We start from the raw sequence: 23,266 nt of genomic DNA on the forward strand, positions 1-23,266 counted from the left end.
ACTTTCCTCTCACATGCCTCGAACCTTCAGCTCTAATACCATTTGTTATGGATTATCACAGCTCTTATATCACTTGTTAGGCCAAAAGCTCCAATCTAATTCACGTTAGCGAAAATATAATCAAACAATGAATCAAACACACAAGTGATAATAATTTAACATCATTTGATTCAACTGACCTACGTCCATGAATGAGAAACAAGATCCACTAGTTATAGAGAATTACAAACAAACATCAAAACATATCAACCACTAAACAATCAATACCCATAGACCCTCTCAATCTTTTCTAGTCCTATGGAGTATTCTTAATCCAAATAAACGTATACCCACGTACACCTTTTTAATACAACAAAACACATACTTATATATACCTATACATCATACTTATGTAGACCCTCTCAATCTCTTCTAGTCTATTAACAAACAAACATATACACTCATAAGACGTAAATCTTAAGTAGTTTTATGGGGTGTCTACTCATAAATGCATACCCACATACACCTTTTTAATACAACAAAACACATACTTATATATACCTATACATCATATTTATGTGGACCCTCTCAATCTCTTCTAGTGCACTAATAAACAAACATATATACTCATAAGACGTAAATCTTAAGTAGTCTTACGGGGTGTCTACTCATAAAACCATACAACTCTTTTATATTTTTTTCTCATACCTAATCTTATAGAGATTTCATATATTTATAATCATACAAACTTGTCTATTAAGAATTATTTTTTTTAGAATTATTTTTTAAAAAATCAAACTTGCCTATTAGGAATTTTTTTTCTTTTAGAATTCTTATTCTGTGAGTCTTTTTGTCCATCAAGTAATATCTAATAAATCCTAAATAAATCTCTTATAAGATCTGAGTCACTATTCCTGACATCATGAATAGCTTATCTCTTGGACTTTGTGATTTGGACATATTTTTTCTTTACATGCAAGTTAATCCCAAAATCTCATCTTGTTTTTATGCCATTTTATCACCCAAAAATGAAAGTTCTCAAACATAATTTTGCCCAATTGCAAAAAAAAAAAAAAAAAATAGAGAAAAAACAAGAAGACTAGAAAAATGGCTGCAGAAAGTGGAAGATCAGATAATAATGTTATAATCAATGTTGAATCACTGGTATCTTTTCTCAATGCTGAATTGGAGAATGCTCGTCAATCCATGGAACCGAGCAACTGCATCTTCAAAACCCCGAGCATACTCTTCAGGCACAGAGAAAACTCATTTGTCCCCGATTGCTTCTCCATTGGTCCAATGCACCATGGCAAAAAAAATTTGGTACCCGCAGAGAAAATCAAAATCAAGTACTTGAAAGGTCTCCTGTCCAGAGTAATTAGAAGTCCGCCAGAGACAACATTATTATCCAAAGAAGCCAAAGAGATTGAACAACAGAGAGTTTTAACTGACTGGATTCATGCTGTTAAGTTGATTAAGCAACAGGCTAGTGCTTGCTACGCAGGACATGATTATGCAGCAGAATTAGGTGACGAATTCGTAAAAATGATGGTGCTTGATGGTGTCTTCATTATTGAGCTACTCCGAAAGGATGCTGAAAGGAACAGAGATCTGGATGACCCAATTTTCTCGATGTCCTGTATGCTTCAATTTCTGCATCATGACTTGATTTTACTGGAAAATCAAATACCCTGGTTAGTACTTCAAACCCTGTTTGAAAGAACCAAGCTTCCTTCTGAAACCAAGTCCTTAATTGAACTTGCCCTTTTTTTCTTTGCTACAATTTTCTCATTTCATCCACTTCCTACAAAACCAGACCTTTTCTTGGGCATAGATATCAAGCATATTCTTGATTTGTTAAGGCTATCCTTGGTTTTACCATCGAAAGTAATTATAAACAAATGGAATTTTGAATGGCAACCAATTCCTTCTGTCACTAGACTCAAAGAGGCAGGTGTAAAATTCATAGAAGTTGATGCAGATAGCATCTTGGATATAAAATTTAGAGACGGTTGCCTCGAAATTCCATCCCTGCTAATTCAAGAGACAACGGAAACAATTTTTCGAAATCTAATCAGCTATGAGCAGTGTTTGCCACATTGTTCCTCTTTATTCACTAGCTATGCCATGATCTTGAGCAATCTCATAGACACTGAGGATGACACCCAGATGTTATGCAAGAGGGAAATTATAGATAGCTGGGTGAGTTTAGAGGATGCAACCCATTTGTTCAACAAGTTGTACTACAACACTTATGTGGGAGAAAATTATTATGCTCAACTGTCGAAAGATCTGAATCATCATTGCCAACAATGGTGGCCTCGAGTGCGAGCTGCATATGTGCACAACTATTTGAGCAAGTCATGGGTTGTTGTTGTTATTGCTACTCAACTTTATGCCTTTAGCATGCTCCTTCTCACCTTCTTGCAGACATTCTTTACAATCCAAAAGTAGTAGAATAACTGACACACATTGGTCAGAAAGGGGAAAAAAAGTGGTCTTACCTTTTCTTTTCTTTTTCATGAATAAGCTTCCCATTTACTTTGTTATCATTTTCATTTGATTAAGGACATCGGGACAATGTATTTAATTTTTCTTTGCTTATTGTTGGTTGTTAAGATACTCTATTATGAAAATTTTGTGCTCTTCAACATTACAATCACAACCCATTTGGCTGAGAAAAAACAAAATCTATTTACTAGTACTCATTATGAAGTTCAGTTCTAATGGTAATTTTGGAGTTTGATTAGGAGGCAATTTAGAAACTTGCAGAGGCTATCATGTTCTCTTTAAAGGCCAACTTATAACTCATCTAAAACCCTAGCTTAAAAGAAATTAATGAGATGTATTTTATTCCTTTTTTTTTTTTTTAACTATAGAGACTGAAAATTGAAGCAAGGATCACATGATCTCCCACCAACAATTGCAACTGATATTGCTCTGCTAGGAAGGAAAGTACACATGAGAATTGCAAGCAAAGGACAAGTTAAAAAGTTGAAAATTCCTTCCATCTTTTTCCTTCTTTTGTCCTCTTTAGAATTAAAGCATTTCTCTCTGATACATAGAAGGCATATCAATGGGACGGTAACCAGGTTAGGCACTTAACCTTAGTTTATTAAACTCTTTTGCATTAGGATAATACGAAGATCTGTACCCATTCGTGAGATATTATCTGTTTTAACTAAAAAGAATTATAATTTTATTTCACAAAAAATGTCTCATTAAATATATATAAATTTAAATTTTTATTTATATGTAATAATGGATTTTCAAAACATATTAACGTAAGATTAAAATGTCACAAATTTCTTTCATTAAAACTCATATTTTCGTTAAACTCAATACAAAGCACACACGAAACAAATTGGAACCAATGACTTCCGGTCTGCCAGCTTGAGAGACGAGTGTGAAAATATGTTTATCACCTTTCATATGCCGATGACTTCCAAGGGAACTAGATAGACATTTTCTCATAACTTTTCTTACCATTTCCTTCATTCTTAGTGTCTCATGAATAGCTTGTCTCCCGGACTTTGTAGTTTGTACATATTCTTTCTTTACATGCAAGTTAATCCCAAATTCTCATCTTGTTTTTATGCCATTTTATCACCCAAAAATGAAAGTTCTCAAAAATAATTTTGCCCAATTGCCAAAAAAAAAAAAAGAGAGAAAACAAGAAGACAAGAAAAATGGCTGCAGAAAGTGGAAGATCAGATAATAATGTTGAAATCAATGTTGAATCACTAGTGTCTTCTCTCAATGCTGAATTGGAGAATGCTCGTCAATCCATGGAACCGAGCTACTGCATCTTCAAAACCCCAAGCATACTCTTCAGGCACAGAGAAAACTCATTTGTCCCCAATTGCTTCTCGATTGGTCCAATGCACCATGGCAAAGAAAATTTGGTACCCACAGAGAAAATCAAAATCAAGTATTTGAAAGGTCTCCTGTCCAGAGTAATTAAAAGTCGGCCAGAGACAACTTTATTATCCAAAGAAGCCAAGGAGATTGAGCAGCAGAGAGTTTTAACTGACTGGGTTGATGCTGTTAAGTTGATTGAGCAACAGGCTAGTGCTTGCTACGCAGGACATGATTATGCAGCAGAATTAGGTGACGAATTCGTAAAAATGATGGTGCTTGATGGTGTCTTCATTATTGAGCTACTCCGAAAGGATGCTGAAACGAACAAAGAGCAGGATGACCCAATTTTCTCGATGTCCTGTATGCTTCAATTTCTGCATCATGACTTGATTTTGCTGGAAAATCAAATACCCTGGTTAGTACTTCATAACCTGTTTGAAAAAACCAAGCTTCCTTCTGAAACCAAGTCCTTAATTGAACTTGCCCTTCTTTTCTTTGCTACAATTTTCTCATCTCATCCACTTCCTACAAAACCAGACCTTTTCTCGGGCAAAGATATCAAGCATATTCTTGATTTATTAAGGCTATCCTTGGTTTTACCATCGAAAGTAATTAAAAGCAAAGGGAATTCTGAATGGCAACCAATTCCTTCTGTCACTAGACTCAAAGAGGCAGGTGTAAAATTCATGAAAGTTCGAGACGACAGAAACAATCTTGAGGAACCTGATTCCTTCAAAAAAACTGAATATAGCATATTGGATATAACATTTAGAGAAGGTTGCCTCGAAATTCCATCCCTGCTAATTCAAGAGACGACAGAAACAATCTTGAGGAACCTGATTGGGTACGAGCAATGCTTGCCACATTGTCCACCAATTTTCACTTGCTATGCCAAGCTCTTGGATAACCTGATCGACACCACGAACGACATGGAAATACTATGCAAGAAGGAAATTTTTGATTAACTGGTTGAGTCCAGAGGATGCAACCCAGTTTTTTAATAAGCTTTACAATGACACTTATGTCAAGGAATTCTATTATTCTCAACTTTGTTGTGACCTGAATAATTATTGCAGACGATGGTGGCCTAGATGGCGTGCTTACTATGTGCAAAATTATTTTACCAAGCCCTGGGCTATTGCTGCTCAAATTTATGCTGTTATCATGTTTGTTCTCACCTTGAAGCAAGCTTTGTAGTCCCTTAATTTGGCCCAAAACCAAAAGCATGTTTATTATATTTAGAAATAAAAAATCAAGCTTTGTCTTTTATAACCAGTTGTTTGAAATTAGTCACATGGAGAAGATCATGTCTTTGATTAAAACACTAGCAAAGTTTCCTATTTTTCTAGATAAATCAAAGTAAAAAAAATCATTCAACAATGGTCAATATGCACAAAATGGAACTCCGATGCTAATAATTGCAAAGTCTCAGGTTCCAAGCACTTGAGTTGAATCTCTCTTTGTCAAAAGAGAATATTAAACATGGGATGTTTGGGCTAATTAATTAAAACAATTCTAAACTTGTAAAGATAAGGGGAAAAGGAAATTGGATTGGTTGTTTTAGGAACCAAGCAATTATATTTATGTGTGGATAGAATTTCTTGATTATCAATCAAATCCAAGTTTTGTTGTATTTTAGTTTGAAAATCTATCCATTCATTAAAAAATTACCTAAGAAAAATAAGAAAAGAAATTTCAAGTGTTAGAAATTGAATCTTAATTTAATAGAAATTCACTTTCTAAAAAAAGTAAATGAATTATTTAAACTAAATTTTAAGCTTGAATTAAAAAATATTAATAATTTTTCATAACTCACTATAAAAAAAAATTATATTTAATGCATTACCAGTATATAAATTTTACATACTGTCAATAAATCAAATTATTTTATTTTATTAATGTGTAAATATTAATCTTTAAAATAAATAGATAAAAATATTAATATTTTTAAAAAAATTTGTTTAATAATAATATGGCATCTATCTTATTAAAAGATGATATTTTCAGCCTATAAAAAATTGAAAAAAGGTGCCCTTTGCCCATTTGCTGCAATTAACCTCAACTTATCACAAACCAACCAAAGAATAGTGGGGCATATTGTGGAATAAATTAATGGGGCAAAAGTTCATCATTGAACATAGAATACCCAAGTATCACGGGTCGAGACTTAAGCTCCGAATCCGCGCGACTCCGGGATCCGAGCATTCACCCTTCCGGCGTCCTAGATCAGCCTAACCGTCACAGTTCACACCCTGCCTACCTCCTCCGAGCTGCTTGGCGTGGATCGAACGGTTTAAGGCTGGCTCTGATACCACTTGTCACGGGTCAAGACTTAAGCTCCGAACTCGCGCGGCTCCGAGACCGCCACAGTTCATACCCTTGTGAGGTATTGTTCGCTCTGACCCTCCTGCCTTCACGATTTCGTTCTACAAAAGGCACCTCACAAGGCGGAGGTGGTGTGAACTCTTTTATACCTCAGTAAACTTCCTATTATGTTCAATGTGAGATTTAAGACTCTTCCTTAAGTTCGTGACACAAGCACATAAATTTGACTTTAAAATTTTAAAATCAATAACATGAAACTAAAAAATTCAAAAACTCAAAACTGGGAAAGATTCAACCTATCAAATTGCAACCTTTATACTTCCTATAAAATAGGTATTGATGATTAATTAAAGAGAGAAGAAAGCTTGAAGAAAATGTGGCTATGATCAATAATAATGTTTATATCTGGTGTAGGCTCTTACTCTGTTTTGGCTTATAGACCAATCTTGTACATAAACTTTTACTAAATAAAAGTAAGTTACTCAGGTTATTCAGGAGTTTACATGTGATCGATCAGAGTAAACCTAGCCGCCATTGTCATAAACTCTGGTAGTAATCTCTCCAAAAATGACATTAATGGTTTAAATGGGGGAGAAAAAATAACCCCATCGATCATAATTCTCCATTCTATTTACATCCATCAGATAATCCTAGCATTCTTTTTGTTTCCAGCCTTTTAAATGGAGAAAATTATCCAACATGGAGGAGAGCATGCAGAATGCTCTCTATGCCAAAAACAAGATGTCAGATGGGCTTAGTGGATGGGACACTCTCCAATCCTGATTCTCCTGACTTCAGCACTTCGATGAAGTGTACTCAATGATGATTTCATGGCTTTTCAATGCTTTGTCCCGGAGCTTCATGACAGCGTAGCCTATTCCGACTCGGTACAAGGTCTTGAAGAACGCTTTTCACAAAGTAATGCCCCTACCTAGCTAGGGTGCACCAACTGAAACATGATTAGGCAGTCACGGCTCATGACTTGATTGTGCTAGAAAACCAGATACCTTGGTTGGTATTCGAGCTTTTGTTCAACAAAACCAAGGCCCCTTTTTAAACCAAGTCCCCGATTGAACTTACCCTTCATTTTGTACGCAACATGTTCTCATCTCATAATCTTACATTAGACCCTGAGCTCCTCTTTTTGGATCAAAAGGTCAAGCACACCCTTGATCTACTAAGGTTATATGTATCTTTGGTTTTAACCATCCGAAGAAGTAAAAGAATGCGAAAGGAAACCAGGGTCTGATCAACAAAACTTGTACGGCAACAAAATTTGTTAAGATTCACGGATTAGATTGTTTTTGCAATTAATGAAAGTAGATTTTTTAAGGTCAAAGTTTGACCCCAACACTTATAAATAAATAAAATATATATATACGAGTATATTTGAGAAAATAAAATTCAAGATATATATATATACTCCATTATATCTCATTTGCCATCTAGAAAATTGATAAGTCAACGAGAAAAAAGATGAATCAACAAAGGAAGCCTTCTGCCCCTTTCTTGGTTATTTACAAGTCTTTAACTATTTATTTTAGGTGGTTGTGTCTGCGGCAGTTCTAATTTGATGGTTGGCCGTAACTAAAATCCCAACAAGAATCCGAATGCGGTCGTTTTTTTCGTTGATTCCATTTCCTTGTTTTATCAGTTTTACACCGCATTTTTCTTCCATTGTCCCCTGTTGCATGCCCCATGCATGCTTTGACAGGTCAAAGTCTAATAAAATAATAGAAAAAAACCCAACCCCAAAGACAAGTTACAAGGTGGTCAACTCACGCCACGCGCACACACTCACACCTCAGCCGGGCGTATGTAATTTACATACACACACGTTGCTCTCATCCCCTCTCAGATTCTATTTAAACCCTTTTGCTTCATTGCCATTGAGTTTCCAATGCCCCCACTTTATTGCTTTTAATAGAGAAAAGTCGAAATTTTGGACTTTGTTTTGTGTTTGTGTCAACTATATATTTTGGGGTTTAAGCCGTGAACTTGAAGCCAGCCAGCTCTATCTTGGTTTTCATAGCTTCATTTCCATTCATAGAATGAATAAAAACGATCAATATGAGAGGGTATTTAATCACTTTGATGAAAATGGAGATGGGAAGATATCACCGGCGGAGCTCCAACAGTGTGTGAAGGCGGTAGGAGGGGAGCTGTCCCTAGTAGAGGCGGAGGTGGCGGTGGAGGCCTTGGATACGGATGGGGATGGATTGTTGGGGTTGGAAGACTTCATTAGGTTTGTGGAAGAAGTTGGGGAGGAAGAGAAAGTGAATGATTTGAAAGAGGCTTTCAAGATGTATGAGATGGAGGGTTGTGGGTGTATTACACCAAAGAGTTTGAAGAGGATGCTTAGTAGATTAGGTGAGTCTAGGAGTATAGAGGAATGTAAATTGATGATTGATCAGTTTGATCTTAATGGTGATGGAGTCCTCAATTTTGATGAATTTAGAGTCATGATGCTGTGATGTATATTTCTTCTTCTTCTTCTTCTTCTTCTCTTCCCTTTCTTTTTTCTTTCTTGATACTTGATAGTGATTCAGATTTATTTGCATTAATTATTAATTCGTTCTTGATATTCTGGCTTGGTTTCTAATTTCTATCCTTAGAAACATCTTGTTGAAAATGGGTTGATTAAGATAGAAGAAATCAACTAATGGAGCTAAATTGAGACTAAAAGAAAATTTCATTACTAGTGCCATAACCAAATTAAGTTGAAACTGAAAAACTCAACCACATAGATAAAATCCTTGATTAATTTGGTGAAAACTAGGTTGAAAGTGCTTAATAACTACAGCTAACCATGTTTTTTTCATTTGAAGAAGAGAAGATTCCAGCAAGTTTTTTAGCATGAGATTTGTGGAGATTTAACATCTAATTTGCAATATATTTTTCGTTTTAATTGAAAGTATCATAATTTTATTTTACAAAAAATATTTCATAAATTTATATTTAAACTTTTATTTATATATCATAAAATAATCCTTCAAATATCCCGATATGAAATAAGAGTATCACAAGATCATATATCATCCAAACCAAAAGCTAATAAAATTTTCTAAAATTTAACATTCGAGTATTCAGAGGGATATTCGATTGTAGACATTTAATTTCAAATTTGCACTTCAAGTTATAAGATGGATTTTGCTTTACATCTAAAAACAGTTGCAAATTTGCCATATTTAAATTTTCTCTGTTTGTTTGAACAATAAAAAGACTGACTTTTGAACCAAATCTAACACCGTGCCTTGTATCAGACTCACATATACACACGTTATGTATTCTACCTTAGTCCTTGTATATATGTTTCGTGAGAAAATTTGAAAGTAAAGAATTAAGAAAGCTTTGGATTTCAATAGATGCTTGGCTCTTTTGCTGAATGACCGTAGTGTTAGGTTAATTTTTATGAAAACTGACCCATAGTATAGTAACGAATCACAAGATTTTATACTTAAAATAAACACGAAATTTAATTTAGTTAATTTATACAATCATTTTTAAAAAATTATTTTTAATAAATTCGATATTCAAATTTCAACACTTGTAATCTATTTTTTTAATCTTAAATCACCGTATCTTTCATTGAAAAAAAAGGTTATAGGCAAAATGAAAGAGAAATGACAAGGTCATAAAATTAAAGCCTAATATGACCAAGCTAAAAATGAGCTAATTTAATGAGCAGGATTTTGGCCTGTCCAAAAAACTACAAGGTGTGAGAGGAGATGACCCTCACCCTTTCTTCCTTTTTTGTGGAAAAATAGAGAAGTCTATGTCCTGTAAGACTTTTCCTTGGTCCCTTCCCACCCAGAAAAAAGCTTTTAATTATTGACCAGAAATTCTGATATAAACGTGATTCTCATCATGATAGAGGTCTTACAGGGGTCAATATGACTCAACCACCACAAAAATGAAGATGGTAGATAGTGTTTAACCTCAAAAATCCCCCAGGATTCCAATTTCCAAGTTCAATACTCCAAAACTGTGATCCAGTGAATGTGAACCATGCCTCTAACAAGCATCAGTATAAACTAATCACCTGGAAAGTGGCAACCTTTTGGTTATAGAATTTCTGTCATTCTTAATTGATTGATCTGTCTGTAGTAGCTGATCTTTGACTGAAGAGAGTCAAAGCAGCACAGGCTTCAATAAAGAAACATGAGGCTATGTTAAACAAACAGCTCCACCATTAGCTTCATAGCTTATAAATTATATGTAATCTTAGAGGATTTCAACATATTGAGTACTTCTATGATTTATTATTTCAGGAAATGTAGAGAATACAAACTACAAAGTAGAAACCTGCCTTGTTTGTCCAATTCAGTTTCTTAATTACATATTTACAGGATCCCACTACTCTTATCAAGAAGACAAGAGGCTACGAGCCAAGGACTGCAAAACATTTCGAAACAGCTGAAAAATTAGAACTAAAAGTGGCTATTTTGGATCCATTAATAGATTATTCACAGATTGGTTGTTGATGATGCATTTACCAAAGGTTTGCAAGAGCTTTCACAGATCAACATATTTTCCCCTTCTGGTGATTCTTCCACCAATCTCGATAACTTCTCAACAATCTCTCCGGCATTTGGTCTCGAAGAGGGATCTTCTTCTGTGCAAGCTCTTGCAAGATTTGCCAATGTGACAGCTGCATCAAATGAGTAATTCTCCCCTAATGCACTGTCCATCCATTCCCTTAGCGCATCTGCACTTGCTGACTGCAATATGGACCTGATTTTCTCTGAAAGCCAAACATTCCCTCCACCCTTCTTATCAGGTCTGCTTATTGGTGTTTGCCCGGATAAAATCTCAAGCAAAACTATCCCATAAGCAAAAATGTCAATACCTGGGGAAATCACGCCTTGATAAAGATATTCAGGAGCTAGATAACCCAGGCTCCAAGTGGCGGGGTTAGTTGAAAGATCAGGATACTTGATATCATCTTCAACACACCTTGCCATACCAAAGTTTCCTATCTTTGCGTTGAAATCTTCATCCAGGAAGATATTTCTGCTCTTGACATTTCTATGAACATAGCATGGATTCATAATCTGATGCAAATATTGTAATGCCACTGCTACATCAAGACTGATCCTCAGCCTCTGCTTCCATGTCAAAAAGCAATAACAGGAGGCTATGAACTCATTTTTCATTGCCAATCCACCATGTAGCCAGTCCTTCAAGGAGCCATTTTTAGCATATTCGAAGACTAAAAACGAACTGGAGCCCTCAGTCACACAGGTCCCCAACAGTCTAATTATGTTTGGGTGCTGATGATTTGCATCATTAAAGAGTTTAAGCTCAACCTTTGAAATAATTTCTGTTCTTGTGCCCCTTATCGCCAAGTTTTTACCATTGAGACGACCATGATGCACACTTCCTTCTATCTGATTACTCGGATTGAAATCCTCAGTAGCTTTTCTAAGCTCCTCTATGGTGTACATGTCCACCTGCGCCTTTCGGGGAGTAACACTGCCAATGATCTGACCATCTAGAGCATCCTGCTGGGATCCCTCAAAAGAGACTTTCTTCTCACTTGCAGTTCTTACACTTAAACTAAGCTGCTGCAGTTCCACATCTGCATCCTTGCTTAAATTTTGCTTCTTCTTCCTTTTCAATTGGATCAGCAATAAGGTTGCTGCAACAGCAATGATAGCTCCAACTACGATTCCACTTAAAGCAATATAAACTCCGACTTTCCACATCCTTGACTTCTTCTTATGAGGATTAAGTATTGGGATGCTGGTTTCAGGAAAACGCAGACTAGGCTCACTAGGTTTTGCTAGTGAACCAAGAAGAGGCTTACCATTGAGCGGAATCAAAAGAGATGTAAGGGGTACTAAACTTTCAGGTTCGAAGGCCCCTAAAGATCTGTTATTGGCAGATATTATAGCTTCTGAAGTTGTATTGAAGGCAATAGCCAAGTTAGAAATCGTATCACCTTGACTTACAGGGTAAGAAAGTACGAGCCTTGCTTTTGGAGTGACTTCAGATGCTGATGGACATGAGCATCTTAATGGTATCAGTATCCGAACTTTGTCATCAAGACCCCATGGTGAGACACCAGGATTCTTCTCTCGAATAGCTTTGCAAGTTGTCAAGCCTTCCAGTGACTCAGCAATATCATAAAAACTCTCCCCTTTGATTGTATTTTTTGTTAAATCGGCATGGAAGAAACCATTGTTGCATTTACAATCAATTGGCAACAACAAAGGCTGATCTCTTGGCAGAAACTCTGTTTGTGCAGAGAAGCCATTAGCTTCAGCAATTGCAAATTTGTTGAGGCCTAAATAAAAGCTCAGATTGGAAAGAGATGAGTAGCATGAATTAGTCCGAAGCACTGCAAACGTGCCACATTGATCCGCTGATCCATTTACACTGCAACGGTACCCGGATGCATCTGGAGATGTAGTTTCACAGCTCAGCAAGTTCCGTCCAAGTGAAGAAACAAGTAGCCAGATGAACAAGAATAAAGCTCTCAAGTAGAGCTTACTGATCAGAGATGCCATGTCAATAGGCAATCAGTTCAACATAACTGACCAATTAAAAAAAGAGCTCACTTCGAGAGAGTGAATATTTTGGATCCATACACAAAAGAAAAAAGGTTTAAAAATAAGTGCTTTTTTTGCTTTTTCTTCAAAGACTCTCAAAGACAGGATTCTTGGGGATGACAAAGATATTGTATATTTTTATCTGGTTCCAGCTGTTTGGTAACCACCTAGCCTTGGGCTTTGATTCGACTGATTAGGGGGTGGCTATCTATCCCCAAGTTTTCAGTTGCCGTTGATTGCAGAGCCACCACTCATATAGTTTATAGAACTTTGGGGCCTTCAAACCTGCTTTTATATGCTGAAAAATATGCATACAAGTCCATCATACATGTGCTTTGACAGGACACTTAATTTGTTCCTTATCTAGATACATGTGTAGCAATTGGATGATGCTAGCTCTGTGATATTCATTCTCCTATCCCATGAATGCCTCGGTAGATCATGGACACACAAACATTTTGTGCATATGGTCCTCAAGTTTGGAACAAAGTTGCTTAGAATTCACAGACCAGGAACGGGAATGCACAACATTACTTTGTCCTTGATTGTGGTACCATTGTTTGTCATCTTTCTTGGTTAATTTCTACAGAATCCATTTTGCCGGAGCAATATGAAATCAACATTAAGTGCCAATGTAAATTGTAAACTTGGATAGAGTTTTACTAGTAAACCTTTATTGATAGAAAATATGAGCAGCTAATGTGCCAAAATCAACCCCCGATTGAGTTTTTCTGCACTCTTAAATTGCTTCTGCTGCCCTTTTTCGCGAACAAAATCAAGATTGGAATCACTGCATTTTACATAAATATTAGCAGTAGCATCTATAAATTCTGTTTAACTACAATTTGGACCTTTATTGCATATTTTATGATAAAGTCATAGTACTATTGAGGGACTAGAACACAATAGAGAGGTTCGTATTGCAGAAATCAGTCTCATCAACGCCTGATGGAACCAGAAAAGAGAAATACATAAAGCATATGCACAAACACATGCATGCATTGGCTGATTTATAGACATTCCTGCCCTACCATAACAAAGAATTGGGTAAGGTCGCGTTTGGGGACCCTCCATTGACAAAAATTAGGCCCCAATTTTCTAACGTTTTCCTTCATGTAAATTATGATATGATGATCAAAATTCCTTGCTCTCATGAAGATTTTCTAGACAGAACATGTGAATTGCCATTGCCAACTCAGCTGCCTACGTGGGAACCAACTTGATGAGATTAGACAACTTGGTGAAATCCACATGCAATAAGCCAATTAGAGATGAATTTCAATGACTGAAAATTTAAAAAAAAAAAAAAATAGAGATAAGGGAAGACTTATATCACTATCTATCAGAAAACACGGGTTCTGATAGGCAAATGTAATTTTCCTGTCGAAGTCTTAACAAAAACCTATTGTTATAAAAGAGGCAAAAGGGTATTCTTTCAAGCAACTTTGATGAGTAGAAATGATTTAGATTTTGAAACATAAAAGAAAGAACAGGAAAAAGGAAGATGATATCGATCTATGGAACATATGTCCATGCAACGAAAAGCTGGGGCATGAAAGGAAGGCTAGAGATTCATAGGTCAAATTTGCCATGAAAATCCTAAGCTGACAAGCTCCACTCTTTCCAAAAGTACCAGCCATGATCATCGTCATTGCACATCCTACACTGAAAATCTAGGTTGTCCATGGAAGTCAACTAGTTTTGGATCTCAACTCGAAAGAACAAAAGAATAAATACAGAAGGTTTTGAAGATTTTCTTATCCCAAAAGTGAGTATTGCATTTTAGTAGAATTTGGTTTTTCTGAGTTCACAGCTTTTCATTTTAAGCCCTGATATTGAAATGCTTGAAAGATTCAATTATCGATAAAACTACTTTTAGAAGACCTGATTTGCATGTGAAAACACGTGAGACAGTGCATATTTTAACATGGATCAAACAACAACAAACTTTGGACGATGGAACATGCCTTGGCTGACACCTCAAGGACTCATTTTTATCGAGGACAAATGGATGTCTCTCACGTGCACAGGAATGGACATGTGAAGCCATCTCGTTTCTGTTTGGAAGAACCTGGATCCAACAAGCTGATGAAAGTCCAAAATAAAAGATTACAGATCTAGGGGCCAATCTTACCTTCAGGTGTGCAAAAGAGAGAAAAGGGGCATGGATAGATTCAAGGATGGAACAGTATCCAGATCACAGGTTTCAGATCAATGACTCTGAATAGATTTGGTTTTTCTGAATCAGGTTTACTAAAAGTTGGATCTCTGACTAATAATTCATGAATAGAGGATAAGGAAAAGACAATAAACCCCAAGGGCACCAAGCAAGTATGTGGCAGACAACATTAGCACAGAAAGTTGCCCTAAAGCAAGCTAAATTTTACAGCTCATGCCTCTAGAATTCCGATTTCTTTTTTTTTTTTCCCACGTTTTGGCAAACAAGAAACAAGGTCTCATGAATTTTGACAATATATAGACACAACAGATGAAATAAATGACAAATTTTGTGGGAAAATTATATCCCTAAATATGAATGTTATAATTTAAAGTCAAAACATTAATAATTATACTTTGTAGGCCGGTTTGTAAATACATAGACCTCTTTAAAAAGGTCACATCATGAGATGATGTGAATATTAGTGTCATTTTATTGAATTTCAAATCTTATCATGTGAGACCAATGTAGTGTACAATCCATAAAAATTTTCTTATGAAAACCCATATGTTTATCTTGCCGGTAATAATGTTAACATTTCTCCTGATTTTCCAAAACACTCTTTCGCATAAGGGATATAACTGCAGCTGGCTCAGGAGCTCCAAATACTGAACTCCCAGCAACTATGCAATTTGCTCCTGCTGAAGCAGCCATCTCAATAGTTGAAGGCCCTAAACCACCATCAACCTGTAAAACGAAGCCACAATAGCTTCAACAGGTGGTCATTGCAGTAATGCAGGAAGAAGATGTTCCTAAGAATAGGTAGTCTTGAAGAAGTAATCATTGCAAATTTGAGTGAAGTTATAGAATATTACAAGGCAATAAGTTTGATTACCTCTATATCAAGTGATGGATACATCTTCCTTAGAACACGCACCTTCAAAGCAAGTGAAAAATGTCATTCAAATAAAATTTAGAAAGTCTGAAATGAGATTGAAGAACAATAAGAAATGATATGACACCTTATCCATCATTTCTGGCATGAACTTTTGTCCCCCAAATCCAGGTTCTACAGTCATCACAAGAACCATTTCCACGGGATTTTCACTGTCAACCTAATAGATAAGATAATCACCCACCCAAGAGACACATTAATCACAAAATATTTTTTAAAAAAAGTACCACATAATAGTGATCAAAGAATTAGACAGAACTCCATTCAATTCCGAGAACCGACTAAAAATACAGATTTGAAAGCTCAAAAATCAGAGAAAAAGAAGGAATTCATACCAGAGGATAAACCTCCTCAATTTCTGTTCCAGGCTTTAATGCCACACCAGGCCTCATGCCTTTTGATTTAATTCTTTGGATAAGTTCTTGCCAATTTTCTGCAAAAGGTGACACGACATCTTTGCATAAGAAATCAAGGAAAAGAATAGATAAGATGGCAGGATGTAAAACAAAAATGAAAAAGGAAGACCACATCACATCCCACCTTTGGATACCTCAACATGAAAAGTGAAACCAGATGCACCAGCTTTACCCAAAGGTTCAACATAATCAATAGGATTAGTGACCATAAGGTGGCAATCCAGATATGCCCTGTGGGAGAAGAAGGACCCTTGATGTATTTATTGATGTAAACTTGTTAATATTGAAAAGCCAAAATGGTGCTAGGGCATAAAGAATGTTACTTTGTGTGCTTTCTTAAACTCTCAATGACTGGAGCACCAATGGTTAGATTCGGGACAAAGTGTCTGTATAAAAATATAACAATGAACAGGTAAGCATCTAGAAGAACTCAATAAGAGAAACAGAATGGACTAGGTCATAAAAATAAAATGCAAGGCTAAACAACTATAGCATAACTGACATATAGCAAAAATCAATCCAATTTCAAAAGTTAATGTAACAATTAGGATTAAGCACAGAAAGTTTACTCAATTTAAACAATTAATGTCCTTTTCCTTCCCATCAACAAAGAATCATCATTCTTTCCAATGTTTCTAAATAACTTTTCAAACTATTAACAACTAAGGATATTGAATCCTTCAATTTCCTAACATATAAGCATATCCTCAGCCTAAGTACAGAACTCATAAAAATTTTACATGCCATTGATTTTGATTAAGGATAGAAATATAAGGCTTCAATCTAAGTTAATGACAATCAATAAAAAGAGTTTCTCCTTTATTAGCAAAGTATAAAACAGCTAAAAAATTCACAAAAATGATTAAAAAAAAAGTTCAGGAGATGGAGATGGAGAAAGAGAAAGAACCAAAATCCTAAAGGAGAGAACTTTATCAAAGCAATGAAACATACCCATCCTGCAGAACAAAACCCAGAAACCAAAAAAGGGTTAGAATTTGAAAATCTTTTTCATTTAATTAAGAATCAATAAAAAAACAAAGTCTGAAACTTTTACCATGATATCCATGTGAAGCCAATCAGCTCCAAAGTCAAGCATGCGGTTTGCCTCCGATGCTAAGTTAGCAAAGTCCGATGAAAGCATGGATGGAGCAATTTTTGGTGTTACACCCATCTTTGGAATCCGACCCGATTTCTGTCTGTGCTTTTCCCGGGTTTACAGATGTTTTGTCTTGCTTTCTGAAGAGACGGTGGACCGGCCGTTAAGGTGGAAGTTCGATGTAGTTGAGATAGATTAGATGTCCAAAGGTCTAAACGGTAGCGTTTATTGGTCAAAGTTGTCGACGTTCTTACCTACCTTTGCGTGCGCTTTACCTTAGGACAACCTAACCATGTTCAAAAATAGTGTCTTTGGTTCCAAAAAAAACATTGATAGCCATCTTGACAGAATTTTCCTCCTTCTAGAAATAAAATGCACATTTATTTTTTTTTCGAATCTGTAATTTTTAAGAATTTATAGTATACGTGTCACCTAGTTAATGTAAATATTAATTATAAAAAATTTTATATTTATTATAAATTTTATATTAAATTTACTATTAGTAATATAATAAATTAACATCTCATAAAAATTAATTTTAAATATATTTTAAGATTAAGTGTATTTATTTTTAATTTTTAAAATTAAATTTTTTATAAGATATTATTGTATAATTTATTAATAAAATAATTAAAATTAATTATCATGACTTTAATAAAGAAAAATTATTTGATGTGAAGTTTTTTAACTTTATAAATGATTAAATATGATACATATTTTATTTTTAATTAATTTTTATTTTTTAAATATACACTAATAAACATATATCATTATCTTAATTTCACTAATGATATTAAAAAATTTCACGTTTTTATTAATTATTGACTAAAATATTCGCTTTGTTATTGTTGTGTGGGTCAGTGGGCGAGAGGAAAGTGGATTTTCTGTTTAGGCCGAGAAAGAAAATATGAAGTTAATTTGTTAGACCAAGATTAGAGCCCAAATGTTCAAGGATATTGGGCTTTCATGTTTCCTTACTTTTTGTTTGGATAAGAGGAAAGTGGATTTGGGAATGTTAGCGTAAGAAGGAAAACAGATAATGGAAGATTAAGAACCAAAATTCAGATTACAAGAAAAGGAAAAATAATTAGATTATGTTTAGTAACAAGAGAGTGGGATTTGTTAAAACCACTGATCAAAGAACTGTACTGAATCACTCAAACAAATATCACATAGTTTAACCTAAAAAAAATTTAACGATTTGTATATTTATATAATGTAAAATATTAAAATACATGTATTTATATTATATTTTATATAAAAATTATGTGTTATAATTCGTATTGATATAAAAATATAAAATATATTTTTTATTTATTAAATTTATATATAATTATTATTAAAATTTTGAATCGTGTCATATTTATATTATATTTTCATATTTTGTTGTAATATCAAATTTTAAATTATTAGATTTAAAATCAAGCAAAAAAAAATAAAAATAAAAACCCTTTTTCTCCATAATTTATGATTCAAAGCTGGATTGATCAATTCTCTAAATCCTTACCAAGATGTGATACTTTTTGTGAATGTGAGGCTCAAAATGCTAGACAGAAACGTTGGAGATGGTAGGACTTGGCCTTGGCATTGGCCGGCCAAGGGAAAAAGGATACGGACAAAAGAAATATATTCTTTGATTAGAAATTTTTTTAATGCCAATTGATTGACAAAACCTGTCTGGTTTTTGGCAATAATAGGCCATAGCCAACTTTGTGGGTTCCCATATTAATTCCACAGTTGCTTCTTAGCACTTCTTCCATGAAATATGTCTCGTCTAAGCTTATTATATCAAACTTTAATTAAATCATCTTTTTTTTTAAAGTGTTGTGATTATACATAACTGATTAACTTCTTGTGAACTAATTACAAAAATGGAGAGAAAAGTTGACATAATCATGCAATCTTTATTCTTCACCTCTATGCTTTATAGGTGGGGCTTTTGTCTAAATTAGATTTGCAAACAAAAAAAAAAATTAATGTCCTAACTCTTGGCTAGGAATATATAATTTTAATCCCTTTAAAGCAGTCAATTATTATCAATTTTTTGTACATTTAAAATTTTGGGATGGACCGGACCGCAAAATTTAATTCCATTAATTTATGTAATCATTTATAAAAAATTACATATAATAGATCTGAAGTTTAAATTTTAGTGTTTATAACTCTTTTTAGTCTCAAATTATAATTTTTTTTACAAAAAAAAATAAAATGGATTGTGTCATATGGTACAATTTGGGATAAATTCTATAAATAATATATAGGAAGAAAATATATATAATTTTAAACCTACCCAAAGCATATTTGTGTTAGAAGATAGCAAAGGTCTTGTGAACCAATAATGGGAAAGGAGAAACTTCAAAAATAATCTTACAATCACAACTATTTAATCTCAATTTCTCCCTTGACTATGCCTTTTAAATCACTTCAATCTTGATGATGATAAAGGTTAGCCTACTTGATGGGGTAAAAATACAATAACCTCAGTAAAAATTTATAGACTATATAAAGGCATTTTCATGTGGATTCATATGCTCATTTTTGTAAACATGAAAAGAACAATTTGACCATGTTATTCAAATGTCATAATTAGTAGGTAAATTGGAAAAGTAGGTAGCCACAATGTGTGTGGATAAGATGATAAGGTGAATCATGATATTTTTTGGATTATGACTTATGATATCAAATAATTCATCATGTTCGACATTTAAAGTCACACATTACGCATATATTATAATATTTTTTGCGCATACACACTTAGCACAAAAAATAATTAAAAAAAAAACTATATAACAAGCAACAAAATCAAATACATCGACCTTTTCATCACAATTGTCAATAAAACCATTTGATAATATGTTTGTTAGAAAATTTTTCATTAAAATGTATCATAGGTTTTTGTACTTTTTTATTTTTAGGAATTTAGTTCCTATATTATTATTTAAAAGAATTTAATCATTATAATGTTATTTTTAAGAAATTTAGTCCCTATAATATTATTTTTTAAGGAATTTAATCTATATACATTGTTAACGGTTGAATTGAAATCCTTAAAAAATAATATTATAAGAATTAAATTCTTTTAAATAATACTAAAATAATTAAATTCTTAAAATTTGAAGAGTACAAGAACCTATGTGACATTTTGACCAAAATTTTAGTACTGATTTCTAGTTCTTGTGTGTAAAAAATGTGGAATTCTGTTAGCTTGATGATATAAAACAAGGGGAATCTGAGAATGATATTTCCATTTCTGGTTTATTCTTTTTAGTTTCTTTTGATATCAAATGGAAGGCCAAACATCAATCATATGAAAAAGAGACTTTTTTTTTTTTTCTTGAAACATGACAAGCAAACAAACTGTTGGGTGGCCTGGATATGAAACATAAATGCAGATTTTTACAAAATTTTCTTTTCATAAGCAGACAAGATTCAATATAGATTAATTGTATTTTGCCCATTTAGATCATATAGATATGACTGATCAGCAACACTTGCTCAAAAAAGGGCCCATAGAGTTCAGAAAAAGATACAAACCAAACTTCTTAGTAGAAGGAACTGAAAATCAGGCCCCAATAATCCAGCTTTCAGTTTGTTTTGTCTACCAAAAATCCCTAAATAATTCAGTTTACCACCTGTTTTTGCCCATGAAAAACTCCATCTGTTATCTGTGATACCAATTTTCCATCATTTTCAATGGAAAATATGGGGATTAGCAAGCAATCCCATTTCTGCTGGACTCCATTCAAACCAGAATTTAAGGGTAATCTTCATCTTCATATGCCGCTGTACTTCTCCCTGTTATTCTCAAAAAATTGATTGCTTATCAACCTTAATACCCCGACAGACATCTTAGCTTCAGCTTCAAGACTCACTAGATTTTTTGCAAACTAAGCTTTATCTAAGTTTAATTCTGTTATTGGACAATTTTATTTTGATATGACAATTCGTATATTTATTTCATATAAAATATTAAAATTCAATTAATTTTTTATAGAATATTAAAATTTGTATATTCGTATCGTATTTTACATAAAAATTATTAAATAACTTTTAATATACCTATTTTTAATTTGTATCAATAACTTTATAATGGTAAAAGAGAATAACTGCTTTATTGTGTAATTCATCAGGTTGGGAAATTTTCAAAACTTTTGTGCTTTTATTTTGGCATTAAAATCATATATTTAATAACAATCAAACATTAAATTTATGTTTAACTTTGCCATTTGTGATATGTATGTAAATAAAGACTTTCACCAAACTCAAACCTAAATCCAACAAAGAACATCAATGGCAATGCAAATATATTCTTGCTAGCTGGCCAAATGCATGAATGACAAAATTTGAATCCCTTTTTTTTATATATATATATTCTTCTTCTTGTCATGCACAAGAAACAACCATGAATTAGCATTTTAGAAAGTAGAAAAAAGTGTGAGGTTCAAAGCAATGGAATGGATTCAAAGCAATGTATACTATATATTGACTTGAAATCACTAGGAAACTTGTTTAATGTGTAACATATATATATATATATATATATATATATACACCACAAAAAATGTTTTGTTTAAGATTTATAATAATTTTCAAATTTATTTTGTTTATTTAGATAAGATTTTTGGGTTGTTTTTTTGAAAGAACAAATAGTTTTAATTGATAGAGAATTGTCTTCTTTTGAATCCAAAACAAATATCAAGGTAAGGTGGAACCAAATTTATGTGTTTTTTAAACAAAATATAGTAAACAACAGAAACCCATTTACAATTTTTAAATGAATCATCCTTCACAAAAAGCAAAGTTGAGGACTATAATTTGGAATAGCTGAAAGATTATTGAAGTTGACGTTTGAAGGTTGTGGATTCGTTTATGCGAGTAATACCTTTCTTAGCCAAATATATAATAGGGTATGTGAATTTAAGGGAAGATAAAAAAACTTTTAAAAAAATCAAGTTGTGAAAAAAAAATGATTAAACATATGATTTGAGAAAGATGAACTATCCATACATGTTTGTTTAGAATAATATTATACTATAGGCTATGAAATTCTATAGTAGCTATGAAATTCAAGGCTTGGAATTTTGCCCAAAAATCAATAAAATAACAAACAAAATGAAAATCCCAAGTAACTTAGCCAACTTTTCCTTCCCTATATTCATACCACACCTTCCATTCTTTAATCATATTAAATAGTGTGGACCAAGCCCTCTTTTAATCTTCCCCTTTTCCAACTGAATTTTGAATTGATTTATTACATTTAAATCTTCCTTCAAGTTTATCATGCATCACTCATTAAATTAACTTGAGTAATATATTATGTTTTTGTTTTGATTCATACTTTTGATTTTTGCTTTTTTTTTTAATAAAATTAAAAATTAATAATAAAAAAATAAAATATCACATGAAAGATCTGATTAGATTATGAATGATTGAGATAGTATTTTAAAAAGATTTTTACATTTAATTTTAAAATTATTTTCTTAATTATCACTTAAACAGTAATTAAGTATTCTAAACATTAGAGATCAGAGTAGAAAAAAAAAAAAAGAAGCCTTTTACACAATTCACAAGAGTGACATTGAAGTGGGTCCCAAAATTACCATAATGGTAAAAGAATTCTTTAAAAGAGTTAGACATGATATTAGTGAATCGGTATAATTTAAAATATTAAATTTTTTAATATTTGTATAATATTTTTTATATAAATATGTATAATAATTTATATTGAAATAAAAATATAAAAAATATTTTTTATTTATTAAATTTATATAAAATTATTGTTATATTTTAAATAATTTTATTTTTATATATTTTTTATATTATATTCCTATCATAACATCATATTATATTTTAAATGTCTAAAACTAACCCACCGTTAAATGCTAATAATAATAATAATAATAATAATAATAATATAAATTT

At 33.0% G+C, this 23,266-nt stretch overlaps 4 protein-coding genes and 1 pseudogene across 4 annotated transcripts; 3 read left to right on the forward strand and 2 right to left on the reverse strand.

Moving 5' to 3' along the window:
* The first annotated feature begins 1,021 nt into the window (after positions 1-1,021).
* Positions 1,022-2,639, forward strand: LOC111293174 (UPF0481 protein At3g47200-like). The gene has a single exon (XM_089767350.1). The coding sequence runs from the start codon at positions 1,087-1,089 to the stop codon at positions 2,431-2,433; it is 1,347 nt and encodes a 448-aa protein (XP_089623476.1). The 5' UTR covers positions 1,022-1,086; the 3' UTR covers positions 2,434-2,639.
* A 648-nt stretch (positions 2,640-3,287) lies between these two features.
* Positions 3,288-5,304, forward strand: LOC111292801 (UPF0481 protein At3g47200-like; annotated as a pseudogene).
* Positions 5,305-8,043: 2,739 nt separating this feature from the next.
* Positions 8,044-8,749, forward strand: LOC111292747 (uncharacterized). Its single transcript, XM_022885278.2, has one exon. The coding sequence runs from the start codon at positions 8,217-8,219 to the stop codon at positions 8,637-8,639; it is 423 nt and encodes a 140-aa protein (XP_022741013.2). The 5' UTR covers positions 8,044-8,216; the 3' UTR covers positions 8,640-8,749.
* A 1,648-nt stretch (positions 8,750-10,397) lies between these two features.
* LYK2 (Protein kinase superfamily protein) lies at positions 10,398-13,520 on the reverse strand. The gene is made up of 2 exons (XM_022885004.2): positions 13,391-13,520; positions 10,398-13,302 (listed from the first exon to the last, which is right to left on the reverse strand). Exon 2 carries the CDS (start codon positions 12,675-12,677, stop codon positions 10,632-10,634), a length of 2,046 nt encoding a protein of 681 aa, XP_022740739.2. The 5' UTR covers positions 12,678-13,302; positions 13,391-13,520; the 3' UTR covers positions 10,398-10,631.
* A 1,804-nt stretch (positions 13,521-15,324) lies between these two features.
* LOC111292565 (Aldolase-type TIM barrel family protein) lies at positions 15,325-17,633 on the reverse strand. The gene is made up of 8 exons (XM_022885005.2): positions 17,303-17,633; positions 17,200-17,204; positions 16,572-16,634; positions 16,373-16,479; positions 16,168-16,265; positions 15,900-15,992; positions 15,773-15,814; positions 15,325-15,624 (listed from the first exon to the last, which is right to left on the reverse strand). The coding sequence occupies exons 1-8, from the start codon at positions 17,417-17,419 to the stop codon at positions 15,469-15,471; spliced, it is 681 nt and encodes a 226-aa protein (XP_022740740.2). The 5' UTR covers positions 17,420-17,633; the 3' UTR covers positions 15,325-15,468.
* Positions 17,634-23,266: the final 5,633 nt, after the last annotated feature.

The sequence above is a fragment of the Durio zibethinus genome, chromosome 10, assembly GCF_047325235.1.
Source record: "Durio zibethinus cultivar Kanyao isolate XHJ-2024 chromosome 10, ASM4732523v1, whole genome shotgun sequence".
Lineage (NCBI taxonomy): Eukaryota > Viridiplantae > Streptophyta > Magnoliopsida > Malvales > Malvaceae > Durio > Durio zibethinus.

Bases quoted from the DNA above. Each gene is read 5' to 3' on its own strand.
- LOC111292747 (XM_022885278.2), top strand. From the start codon at position 8,217: ATGAATAAAAACGATCAATATGAGAGGGTATTTAATCACTTTGATGAA.
- LYK2 (XM_022885004.2), bottom strand. From the start codon at position 12,677: ATGGCATCTCTGATCAGTAAGCTCTACTTGAGAGCTTTATTCTTGTTC.
- LOC111293174 (XM_089767350.1), top strand. From the start codon at position 1,087: ATGGCTGCAGAAAGTGGAAGATCAGATAATAATGTTATAATCAATGTT.
- LOC111292565 (XM_022885005.2), bottom strand. From the start codon at position 17,419: ATGGGTGTAACACCAAAAATTGCTCCATCCATGCTTTCATCGGACTTT. The intron at 15,993-16,167 runs GTATGAATTCCT...CTTATCTATTAG, and splicing joins TTGAGGAGGTTTATCCTCTG to GTTGACAGTGAAAATCCCGT. The intron at 15,815-15,899 runs GTGTCATATCAT...CTTGCTTTGAAG, and splicing joins TGCCAGAAATGATGGATAAG to GTGCGTGTTCTAAGGAAGAT.